This window comes from Bubalus kerabau, chromosome 10, assembly GCF_029407905.1.
Source record: "Bubalus kerabau isolate K-KA32 ecotype Philippines breed swamp buffalo chromosome 10, PCC_UOA_SB_1v2, whole genome shotgun sequence".
NCBI classification, from domain to species: Eukaryota; Metazoa; Chordata; class Mammalia; order Artiodactyla; family Bovidae; genus Bubalus; species Bubalus kerabau.
Window position 1 is genome coordinate 16758740 of NC_073633.1, and position 12119 is coordinate 16770858.

Consider the following 12119-nt stretch of genomic DNA (forward strand, 5'->3'; position numbering starts at 1 on the left):
CTCCTTGGAAGAAAAGCTATGACCAACATAGACAGCATATTAAAAAGCAGAGACATTACTTTGCCGACAAAGGCCCATCTAGTCAAAGCTATGGTTTTTCCAGTAGTCATGAATGGATGTGACAGTTGGCCTGTAAAGAAAGCTGAGTGCCGAAAAATTAATGCTTTTGAACTGTGGTGTTGGAGAAGACTCTTGAGAGTTCCTTGGACTGCAACAGATCAAACCAGTCAATCCTAAAAGAAATCAGTCCTGAATATTCATTGGAAAGACTGATGCTGATGCTGAAGCTCCAATACTTTGGCCACCTCATGCGAAGAGTTGACTCATTGGAAAAGACCCTGATGCAGGGAAAGATTGAAGGAAGGAAGAGAAGGGGACGACAGAAGATGAGATAGTTGGATGGCATCACCGACTTGATGGACATGAGTTTGAGCAAGCTCCAGGAGTTGGTGATGGACAGGGAAGCCTGGTGTGATGAGGTCCATGGGGTCACAAAGTGTTGGACATGACTGAGTGAATGAACTGACTGACTGAGAGCAACTAGAACTTTCAAACTTTGCTTGTGCAAGTGTAAATTGATCAAAATTCTTTGCAAAACTGCCTAATAGTATCTACAAAAGCTCAACATACATAGTCTATGACCTAGCAATTCCATTCCCAGGTATTTACCCAAGAGAATTGAGTAGTATATCCACAAAAAACAAGTACATAAATATTCATGGCTAAAAATGGAAAACAATGCAATGTCCATCATCAGGAGAACGGGCAATTTGTGAAAACTTTATACAGTTAAACGCTATACAAAAACCAAAAAAGTATGAACTGTTGATTCATACAACACAGATAAATCTCAAATACATTATGTTGAATGAAAGAAACCAGACACAAAGTGTACATATGTCGATCCTATTTACACGAGATTCAAGAATAGACAAAAACTACTTTACGGTGATCGAAGTCATGATAGTAATTATTGGGGTGTAGGGAAGGGTAGGCAAGTGTTTATTGACATGAAAGAATATGTAGTATGTTAGAAATGTTCCAGACCTTGATCTGGATAGTAATTAATTATACAGGTATAAACATGCAAAAATTCAGCTGAAGTCGAATATTTAAAATTTGCCTGGTTCCTATACCTCAGTTTTTAAAATGTGCCCTATATTGTGTCTATACTGTAGTAAAAGCAATGCAATAAAAGTACTTTCATAATTAAAAAAATATTTTATTTTTAAAATTCAAGGCTATCAAAGGTTGCTGTTTTCATTATGTCATAACAGGAAGATTATATCACCTCCAACTGGTTTGCCTACTACTAATTCCTCCTCACTGACTTTTTTTTTTTTTGCCTAGTGCATATATGATTTTGCTAATCTCCTGTAACAAACTTCCTTGACTCCTCCGTGTCTGTAGGATAAAGTACAAACAGCTATTAAAACAGACTTCCCTCATCCAATCCCTGGGTCTTTCGAGACCCAGGGCGACTTCTCTTCTCCATACCCTTAACCCCCAGTATGTGTGCGTGCACTCAGTCCCCCAGTCACCTTTGACTCTGCAACCCCACAGACTGCAGCCCACCAGGCTCTGTCCACAGGATTTTCCAGGCAAGAATGCTGGGATCTGTTGCCATTTCTCCCTCCAGGGGATCTTCTCCACCCAGGGATGCAACCCATGTCTCCTGCATCTCCTGCACTAGCAAGCGAACTCTTTACCACTGAGCCACCTGGGAAGCCCCCACCGCCCAATATGCAGAACCTTCCATCTCTCTTCAACTTTGGACTCCTGCCCTGTGGGTCTACTGCCCTACCTCCTCTTTTTCCTCTATCAAATTCCTCCTCAAATTTCACAGCTCAGCTCTCAAGGATTTGCTCTCAAATGTCTGCTACTGGTTTCTACAACTCTCAGCTCCTACCTTCCTGCCTTTTTTTGAGCTCAGCATATTTCTCATATTGAAACCCTCTATATTTTATATGACCTACTCCCTGAGCTAAAGGTTTTCTGAGAACTGGCATCATTTCATCTCTGGATCCCTGTGCTCAGGACTTTGCTAAATAAATGGGTACTAACAGATTGAATTATAAAAGTTCAATTTTGTCCCAGATTTCTGGTTTTCGTTGTCATGTTGCTTCCTATCGAATTCTTCGCTCCAAGCCGACTTGGGGCTGAAAGTGGATACAGACGCGATAGTTTAAATTAGATATAAATTGGGGTATTCTCTCTAGTTTGGGTTTCCTATTTAGAGATACAAGACTCTTGCACTGTCCCATAGAATAGCCATTAATTTGCGACGTTAATTAATAGCCATTAATTTAAATTAATTAGAAGTAAAGGAAATAAAAAATTCAGTTTATCAGTCTCTTTAGCCATATTTCGAGTAGTCAAAAAGCCCCATGTGGGCAGTGGCTACCGTTATGGACAGCGCAGAATGGAATATTTCCATATCTACGTGTAAAGTTCTATGCGACAGCGTTGGAAATCTTTGGCCTTTAAGGCTACTCTCCTCTCTTAGAACACTCTTCCGTCCTCTTCCTAGCTTTCCCACCGCTTCCCTTATAACCATCATCATACTTATTATGTCTATAATTCCCTGCGGCTTTTTTTTTTAATAGACTGAGGGTTTCAAGACGTCAGGTACTGTGACTTACTCCTGAAGCTTCTGTGTTTTATCTTTGCAGCTCAGGCACATAGCAGACGCTCAACAAATGTTGAATTAATGAGTGACAAATGGGAGGAACCTTCCAGATACACCAATCCCAAGTCCTTTCTCTATGCTAATCGTTCCTCATGAGTCTCCAGCGTTTTTCAGTTTTTACGCTTATTTTTTTTTTCATCAAGAGGCTTTTTATTTTTTTTAATTTAATTTTATTTTTAAACTTTACATAATTGTATTAGTTTTGCCAAATATCAAAATGAATCCGCCACAGGTATACATGTGTTCCCCATCCTGAACCCTCCTCCCTCTACGCTTATTTTTTAACCGTCCTCCAGCAGGTAAGAGGGAACGACAACACTCCAGCCAACTCCCGAGGCGTTCGCAGCGAGCGGCGGCGCCACACGCTCCTGTGGCCCGCCCCATCCCGCCTCCGCCCCGCCCCCACCCGGCTCGCCGCGAGGCCCGGAGCCGGCGCCGCGGCCCCCTCTCTCACCACTGCGCAGGCGCGGCCCGCGAGCGTGGGTCGTCTGGAGGCTGCGGACTGCCGGCACTTCGGAGCTCGGGGGTTTGCGGCCTTCGTCTGACCAGTTCCAGCCGCGCACTACCTGAGACAGCGAGGCGCAGCGAGCCGCTCTGGGCAGTGTGGTTATGGAGAATCAGGTGCTGACGCCTCACGTTTATTGGGCTCAGCGGCACCACGAGCTGTATCTGCGCGTGGAGCTGAGTGATGTGCAGGTAAAGGCCGGGCGGCGGGACGTGCGCCGGGTCTCGGCTCTGGGGACCCGCTGGGACCCCCGTCCCCTTTTTCCGGAGAGCCAGCAGCGCGTCAACGGGATCCAGGACGCGGTGCTCTCTGGGCTGCCAGGCCAGAGCACGGGCTGCCCCTCATCAAGGCAGACCCCGGGCGCGACCCCCTGAAGGCTCAGGTTCCTTGGGTGCTGCGTGAGCCTCGCGCAACAGAGGCTGCCCCAGCAGCCTCTTTGTTCGCAGTTTGCGGCCTGGTGGAGCCCGAGCCTGGCCCTGGAGGCCTGGCTGTCTGGATTCGGGTTTGCCGAGGCCCCTCGAGGCGTGGGATGAGCTCTTTGGGTCGGAGATACAGTGTGACAGCGGCTTGCCGGGCCGCGGCTGAACGTCCAGCGCTGGTCTTAGAGGTCCAGCGGTCCCCTCGGGCCTTCAAGAGGCCCGCGGCTGCCTCGGGCGGGGGGAGGGGGGCACACCCACCTCCTAGCCATTCAGTGATGGAAATCATTGTTCATTTTAAAGTCCAGAAGACCCCGAAGGAGTGATTTCCCCCCCTCTTCTGAAGACTGTGGGCTCGTTTGCTGAGTTGCATGCAGAACTTCAAAATTATCTTAACTCACATTGAGCATTTATGCTTGATCTCATTGACTTGCATGTGAACAAGCTGAGGCTTCTTAATTGGTGGCCATCTCAGGACCTATGTACCCCTCTGTCTCTGTGAAAACCATCCAGGATTCCCATCGTTGAGGAGCTGAAGTTTGTAGTCTGGAATGTTCTTTCTGTAGTCGTTCTTACTGCCTACTCTCCTTGACATCTATGGCACTTTATAACCTCCTTCATTCCGGCTTAACTCTCTCTGCCTCGGAGTCAGGCGTTTATATTCAGTCTGTCGGCCCATCTGGCATATTGTCTTGCAAAGTATAGGTGATCTTTGATTGTAGACTTGAGTTTGTTGAATTCAGTCTTTGCTTCTGCAATATAAACCTGTTTTCCTATTGAAAGATAGTACTGGCCAGAATGCTTTAGGCTGTTGCACTGCACGCTGTGTCGTTTAATATGTTAAACCAGGCTGAATTGTACTTGTACCTCAGAGGATGAATAAATGTTTTGTGCGGTGTTCCTCTACCCTGCTTCAGGGTGTTTTAATAAAAAAGGAAAAAAGCAAAATCTTTGTAGATGGGGATCAAAGTCTCTTTCTAGAGAGAATTCTAACAGTAATCAATGAGAAAAGTATGGACCTTGTGTCGTGGCAATGTCTCTTAGGTATTCAGTTAAACATTTTGTAGACCAGTTAAACTCAGAGACCCTCTCTAGTTGTAATAAGGATGTGATATCCTGGCGTACTTCTGAAACACAAACAGAAAAGCTGTTTTTGGGGAAGGTAGGGTGGTGTTGGTGGGGGAAAAAAATGTAAATTTGTTGGGCAAATGAAAGCATCACACTTAAATTTTTCCTGAAAGTTATAAACCTTTTAGTTAAGAAACATGAACATATGTGTTAATTGTATTTGGTATATTTTCAAATATGAACGTATGCGTTTGGAATATATTATAGTTAAAGAAATGTAAAGGTGGAGGGAAAAAATGGGATTTTCTTTTGGAAAGAGAAATCCTTTTTTATTTTTAGGGAAAAAAATAAATATTTTGTCCCCAGTTGAGTTTTTTTTTACCTGGATTTCTCGTCTGTAATTCTGAGGCATCCATTGGTGCTACCATTAGTTTTAATGTAACATGTCAGTATCATTCATAAAAGAAATTCCCTACCATGTGTGAAATACTACAGATTTACAAAGATGAGTCAGACAGACTCAGCTTTCCAAGGGTATTCTATCTAGAAGGAAGGATATCATATACAAACAAAAAATTCTGTGCATGAGTATGTTTATTTATAGATTTGGGGTTGAGTATTAAACCAGGTCCCTGGTGTTAAAGGAATCTGTTACCTCTCTTTTATTAATTACCTGGTGGATTTTATTAATTCTTTTGTCGCTTCGCTGGTGGCTCAGACAGTAAAGCGTCTGTCTGCAATGCAGGAAATCCGGGTTCAATCCCTGGGTTGGGAAGATCCCCTGGAGAAGGAAATGGCAGCCCACTCCAGTACTCTTGCCTGGAAAATCCCCATGGGCGAAGGAGCCTGGTAGGCTACGGTCCATGGGGTTGCAAAGAGTCGGACCTGACTGAGTGACTTCACTTTCACTTTACAGAAATAAGATGAAGTATTCTTGTCAAACTGAAACTGGGAGAACTTTCTGGAAAGAGGACGGCATAGACTTTCAGATCATCTGATTTGTTTTAGGAGTCAGTGCCCTATAACCAGAGACTGCCAAGAACACACCTCTAGTTAAACAAGTTGTGTTTATTGCTCATAACAGCAAGGGAGAGCATACCCTGTGGGCTAGCTCATTAGAACGTTAGAGCTGATTATAGGATTTGGACTTTGGAGACTGGGGGATAGACTAAGGAAGCAAGGATTCACTTTAGATTAGATGCTGTGAGAAAACAGGACCGATGCTATGGTTGAGTATCTGAATAAATCATATATAGGGAAGAGAGATTAGAACAAGAATAAAACTAATTGGTAGAGAAGTGGCAGTCACGTATTTTGGCCGAGGGGCAGGGTAACTGATGTTTTGTGAGTGGCAGTGTGGCCATGTTTTTGTCTGTGCTTGCACAGAATTATGAAATGTCTTTATCTCATTTTATCGAGGTATTCTGTTCTTGTGTAATAGCAGAGTAACGTGTCCTAGCTGTGAATGCCAGGCCAGCTTTTGAATGTCAGGGGCTGCTCCTTTTTAAAAACTTCCCATTTAATTGCTCCACGCATGGCCTGTGGAACTGGTGATTCTGGCTTGGGATGAAGTGTTTCGTTTATTTGCTTAATGAAGACCATTTGTGGAGTACCTGCATTAAGCTGGGTTCTGGGTTTTAGGACAGTTCTCTATCGCCCCCTGCTTTCTGTAGCTTATGTGTAAGTGAGTTTCAGTATTGCCAGTTTGAGGGCATCAGACATGCTCCCTTCCTGAGATACAGAGAACTGTCAGGGTTTCATATCTCTCCTCCATCTTTGGAGTGGTAGAGCTAGAGCCTGATGAGAAACTACCACTGAGGTGAGAAGAAAAAGGCTTCGTCAGCAGCTGTTTATGTGTTTAAGGTAAGCAGTAGCAAAGACACCAGTGAAAGTCCATTGGGGCTAAGGCACGGTTGCTTTCAGAATAAAGTTGGTTTACAGGATAAGCATGAAGGACAGATTTGTGCCAACAACCATAGTTGTTAAAGCATTTGTTCATTTTTCGAGGTTTTTGTTCATTTCAGTTGTATGAGGGCTGTGTGTTTAGCTTTGTTTGGGAGCTGTTGGAAAGATGCTGTTCTTGACCTTACCTAATAGAGAGTCTGGTGGAAAGAGTTGGTTCCTTACTCTTCCACTTAATATCTGGTGTCCGTGGATTATTAACTTAACCTTTGTGAGCCTCAGTCTCTTCATACAAATAAATGTGAATAATAACACCTAATTCACGGGATTGTTTTGAGGCTTGACTTGGATAATAGATTTGAAAGTGCTTTGTGAATTCTGGTGTGCTACTCAAGTGTAAAACATTATTATTGTGATACTAAACCTTAGATGAGAAACACAAAGAGCAATAGAACAGAATAGACTTACCCATGTGTGAAAACTTATTGAACCGCAGTGGTGGCTTTACAAATTAATGGAGGAAAGGGTGAACCATTCAGGAGATCATGTTGGGACTATTGGTAATCCAAGTGGCAAAAAGATAAAATAAGATCTTGTCTTATGCCATACACAAAAGTCAATGCCTCCATTTCTGAGTCCTTCAGAAAAGACTCAGCTGGGTGTTGTGGCTTGGGATCTCTCATGTGGTTGTTCGGATGTCATTTGTGGTTGACAGGTTGAAGAGTTTGAAGTAGACTCTTCAAGGATGTGCCGCTCACCTTATTGGCAAGTTATCCATGAGTTAATCCTCCACAGAGGATACATGGGGCTATTTGAGTGTTCTCATGCCCCCGTGTCTTGAGTTTTCCCAGAGTGAGCTCAGAAGGAAGCTTCAGTGCCCTTTATGACCTAGCGTGAGAAGTCACATGGTTCATTTCCACTGTGTTCTATTGGTTACACAGATTCCTGATGTCATTTGGAAGGCGATTACACAAGAGTATAAATACCAGGGGCAGAAGATCATGGGGGGGCATCTTGCAGGTGGCAACCACGGCACTTATACTTGCATTTCCAGAAAAGAGAAAGAACATTCTCTAGTTCATTTGGTGACGCAATTATAAGAAAGGGAAATTATAGGCCAATCTCATTTATAGACATAGATGTTAATTTTTTTTTATCACTTCCGTGTCTCTTCCTTCCCAGTTTTGAGCTTGTTTCTGGCAAATTTTTTTTTTAATTGAAATATCTTCCTTAATTACCAACACCTTTGGAGAAGCTGAACCTGACATGCCCATGTACTGCTGGGTAGGAGTTGATGGTGGTTCAGTTGCTAAGTTGTGTCCGACTCTTGAGACCCCATGGACTGTAGCCCACCAGGTTCCTCTGTCGATGGGGTTTTCCAAGCAAGAATACTGGAGTAGGTTGCCATTTCTTTCTCCAGGGGATCTTCCTGACCCAATGATTGAACCCTGGTCTCCTGCTCTGCAGGCAGTTTCTTTACTGACTGAGCTACCAGGGAAGGAGTTAGCATCTAAAATCTGACTCAGAATGCTTAATGAACTGCAGGCCTTGGGCTGTGTCTAGAGCTTAAACCTTGGCTGCTCACATCTTGTGTCTGAGGAGAATAAACTGAGCCCCCCACCCAGACTCCTTTTTTCCTTTCCAGGTGAATTAGGATATGGGGAACACAGAGTAGGCAAAGAAGTGACCTAAATAGGAAATATACCACTGAGACATCCCAGAACGCAGGCTTTCATGATAATACTCACACTAAAACCCTGCTTCCCTTATAGAGGAACCATGCCCCTGAAAGTATAACTTTTTTTGGTGAAGTTCCTTAATTCCGTCTCCCTGGCACAGAGATCATCTGGCTTATTAGCCCCTGTGGGTGAGCTTCTCAGCCTCAAGTCTGTACTTTCACTGGGGAGGTTCTTGGCTTAAAAGCTCCCTCACCCAGCCTTCATGCTCCCCCTTTTCCTTACACTTGGCTATGAGTGAAGCATTTAGGCTCCCACTGTTAGAATAAACATACCCTTCACCTTCTCTCTGTCTTGTTTTCTTTGATGCAAGATGGAAAACAGAGAGCAGAGCCTACAGAAGAAGAGTAAATGAACTAGTTATGGCATTGGAAACATGCTGCTGCTTGACTGTTAATTTTGATCTGGGAGTTAGGATGCAAATTTTCTCATCCCCTGGAAAAAAAAAAAAAGAGTTAAGTTGCTAAAAGGCACATAGCAACTTCTGGGAGTAAATGAACAATTTAGAGAATTTCCATCTCTTCTAGTCTTGGTTTGGATAGAGGTTAAGAGAGCGTGGAGCCTAAGACTAAGGGACTGCACATTTTCATTTTCATCCAACTGCCTGTAATCTACAGCCCTTCACTTAACATACAGGAATTAATTTGTTTTTCATGATGCGGTATGGGTGTCCCTCCTGGTAAGGCTGTTCCCAACAGTTCTGTTCCTGTTGTACTCACTCTTTTCTTAAACTCCCGTAACACTTAACTGTTTTTTTCCTACTCTTTTGGTCTTGAGCATATGTTACTTGATACTATATTGTTTCTTCTCACAGGATATGACTCATCTGTTCTACCAGATTCCCTGCCTCCACAGCTCAGGGACTGAGTCTTAGAGATCCGTGTATTCCCCCATGGCACCTCACATGGCACCATCTACCACTGACCATGAGCAGAATGGACTGATTCAGTATATGATTGCTCTTCACGGAAGAGCAGTTTAGGGTCCTTCTTGCGGGAGCCTGCAATCTGCCATGTGTACAGATAGATACAGAGAAACCCTCCACAGAGATGGGAGTAAATGACCAAATATATTCTCTGGAGGAAGCACAGGGCAGGAAGATCGAGTCCCCAGCGTGGAACGATGTAGGGAGGGAAGTAAGCCACTGGTTTTAATTTGATTTTTCTCTTCATTAAAATGTCCTTCTTGCTTTCTTGGTCTCTTTCCACAGAATCCTGCCATCAGCATCACTGAAAATGTGCTACATTTCAAAGGTCAGTATCTGGGCAAAGGTTCCCAGGCTTCTACACAGTTAAAGAGACATTGTGATGGTTGCTTTTTATCTTTATCTGTTTATTTTACTCACTCTCTATTGATGTTCACCTTTCTGATACTCGTGGGGTAAAGTATATTATTTTGAGGTATATGATCAGAGAGCTCAGTAATTTAACATCCCACTTTCCCCTGGGAAAGGCAGGAGATATAGCAAAATGGTATCCTAGGTTAGAAATCAGGAGATTTATCTTTTAGCTTAAAATTCTGCTACTACTTTGGACAACTTATTGATTTCTGTGGGCCTATAGAGTATTGGTTTATAATCTGTGTTTCTTAAACTTGAAGATCCAAGGACACCTGAACATATATCTACAGGATCCTCTAGGGCCACAGACCCTAGGTTGAGAAACATGTTAAGAGTTAAGTATGGTCACTGTAAGTGATATTTGACTCCATTACACTTGTGAACGCAGTGGCAAACAGCCGCTGAACTCATATAAGTAAGTATTACTTAATTATAAGGTAGCTATCTAGATGACTCCAAATATGCTTCTTTTTAAAAATATTAGAACAAAACCCAAAAATAGAAATTTTCTTAACAAGACTTTGTGGCTCCCTGATGTTATACTTACAGACCAATTTAATAAACACTGTACTTTAGACGATATCTGAAGCGTTTCCAGCTCTGAGAGTCTTTAATTCTGTGAATTCACCTCCATCTCCTTCTTAGTTCATCAGCAGATTTTCTGCTGAGCCTAAGAGGGTAGGTCGGGATTTACTGATACCCAGTGGAGTGGGATTCTCCCTGCTGTCTTTCTATTCTGGTTCCTTGGAATGTCATTAGTAAGTGACTGGGGTTATGGGAGATCGAAGTTTCTACCTTATATGAGACTCCATCTACCTTAATATACTTACGTGAAAGCACAGCCTGGCTTTTGAATCTACTTTGCCAAGTGAGAGCCATGGTGGTAATGGCTCAGACTTTGGAGGGAGCTCAGCATTTGGAAGGAAATTAAAATGATAAACGTGTATGTTGCCATGTGGAGCTTTCTAGACTGTCCTACCCTAAGGAATTTGTGGTCTTAGAGACTAGCTACCTGTAGCACATAATAGGCAAGTCCTTCCACACATGATCAGATGAGGAAAGATAATCCCAAGAGTTAGAGGGCAGGGACATCCTGTAGTCACTGGCTTTTAGGCATGGCAACTGCTGCCTTTGGGGGAAAATGCCGTGTCAGGGCACAGGAATGGCATGATGGTCAACCTGAGGTCTTTCCTCCTAGTTCCATTTGTCCTCTTGGGAATGAGCTGAAAAAATGTTATTTCTCTTTTTTATTCCATTTGGAATGTGCTAAAGGAGCAGCCACCTGCTCCATTGTCTACCCCTGGTTGTGTGTGCAAGTCGCTCCAGCCGTGTCCAACTCTTTGTGACCCCATGGACTGTGGCCCCCTAGGCGCCTCTGTCCAGGGGATTTCCCAGGCAAGAATACTGGAGTGGGTTGCTACGCCCTCCTCCAGGGGATCTTCCTGACCCAGAGATCAAACCCATGTCTTATGTTTCCTGCACTGGCCGGCAGGTTCTTTATCACTGGTGTCACCTGGAAAGTCTCCCATCTCTGGTTGGAAGGTGTTAAATTGAGAATTTTCTTTGAGACGGTACATTAGAGGGTCCATGTACCCTGCAGCTTTCCTTAACTGCAGTCAAGAGAATACACCTACTTGACTTTTCTCTGCTGTGGATTCAGAGCCAAAGTAAGTGTGAACGTTAAATTTATATAGAGTGTTATCTTTGGCTGTGCTTTCTGTATTCTTTTTGCGTATCTGTTATTTATACCGGCCATCATTGAGGCCTCATTAGAAGATTAAATATTCTGGAACTGATCACCAGGAAGTCATAAGGAGATAAACTTTTGCCGAGGATTTAGCTTTCATCTAGCTGTTGAGTAGCTCTGCTCGCAAGCCCCCACTCACTTGGCAGGACCCATTAATATTTTCATACTTCTGAAAGAACTGCACCAAGCTAACATTTGAATGGCATTGCTCTGCTCAAATTCACAGCAACCCACATTTCTTTATAGCTCAGGGGCATGGTGCCAAAGGAGACAATGTTTATGAATTTCACCTGGAGTTCTTAGACCTTGTGAAGCCAGAGGTATGTTCTTTCCTTCCTTACTTCCCTTTCTATTTTAAGAAATAAATACTTATAGTTTTGTGAAATGGGGGGCAAGCCTTATGGGGAAGAAGAAGATAAACCTAAGCAGAATATACTTTTGTTTGGAACAGAGCCCAGGTATTAGCCACAGAGTAAGAGGAAAATTGGAGAACCTGAGTTGAATCTGGGCTTTGTCATTATTAGTGGTGTGAAGAAGTCTCCTCACTTCTTTGCATTTCAGTTTTCTCATATGTTACATGGAGGATTGGGTTAAGTGGATCTCTAAGGTTCTTTCCAGCTGTGAGTTTCTTAATAGTCAGCAGTGGTTTAAGGGTTTCTTAATAGTCAGCCGTCTGGGACTCGCTTTGGAGGAAAAGAGAGAGGCCATACAAAGAAA

The 12119-nt window shown here is 43.4% G+C and overlaps 1 protein-coding gene across 2 annotated transcripts in view; it reads left to right on the top strand.

The window, feature by feature from the left end:
* The first annotated feature begins 3121 nt into the window (after positions 1-3121).
* HACD3 (3-hydroxyacyl-CoA dehydratase 3) overlaps positions 3122-12119 on the top strand; it is a 30019-nt gene continuing 21021 nt past the window's right edge. Inside the window, exons 1-3 of one of the 2 annotated variants that reach the window (XM_055536742.1) lie at positions 3122-3385; positions 9527-9569; positions 11649-11722. In XM_055536742.1, coding sequence (XP_055392717.1) covers positions 3299-3385; positions 9527-9569; positions 11649-11722 — 204 coding nt within the window. In that variant the 5' untranslated portion in view covers positions 3122-3298. The remainder of the gene's footprint in view (positions 3386-9526; positions 9570-11648; positions 11723-12119) is intronic. The other variant, XM_055536743.1, reaches the window with a different exon arrangement.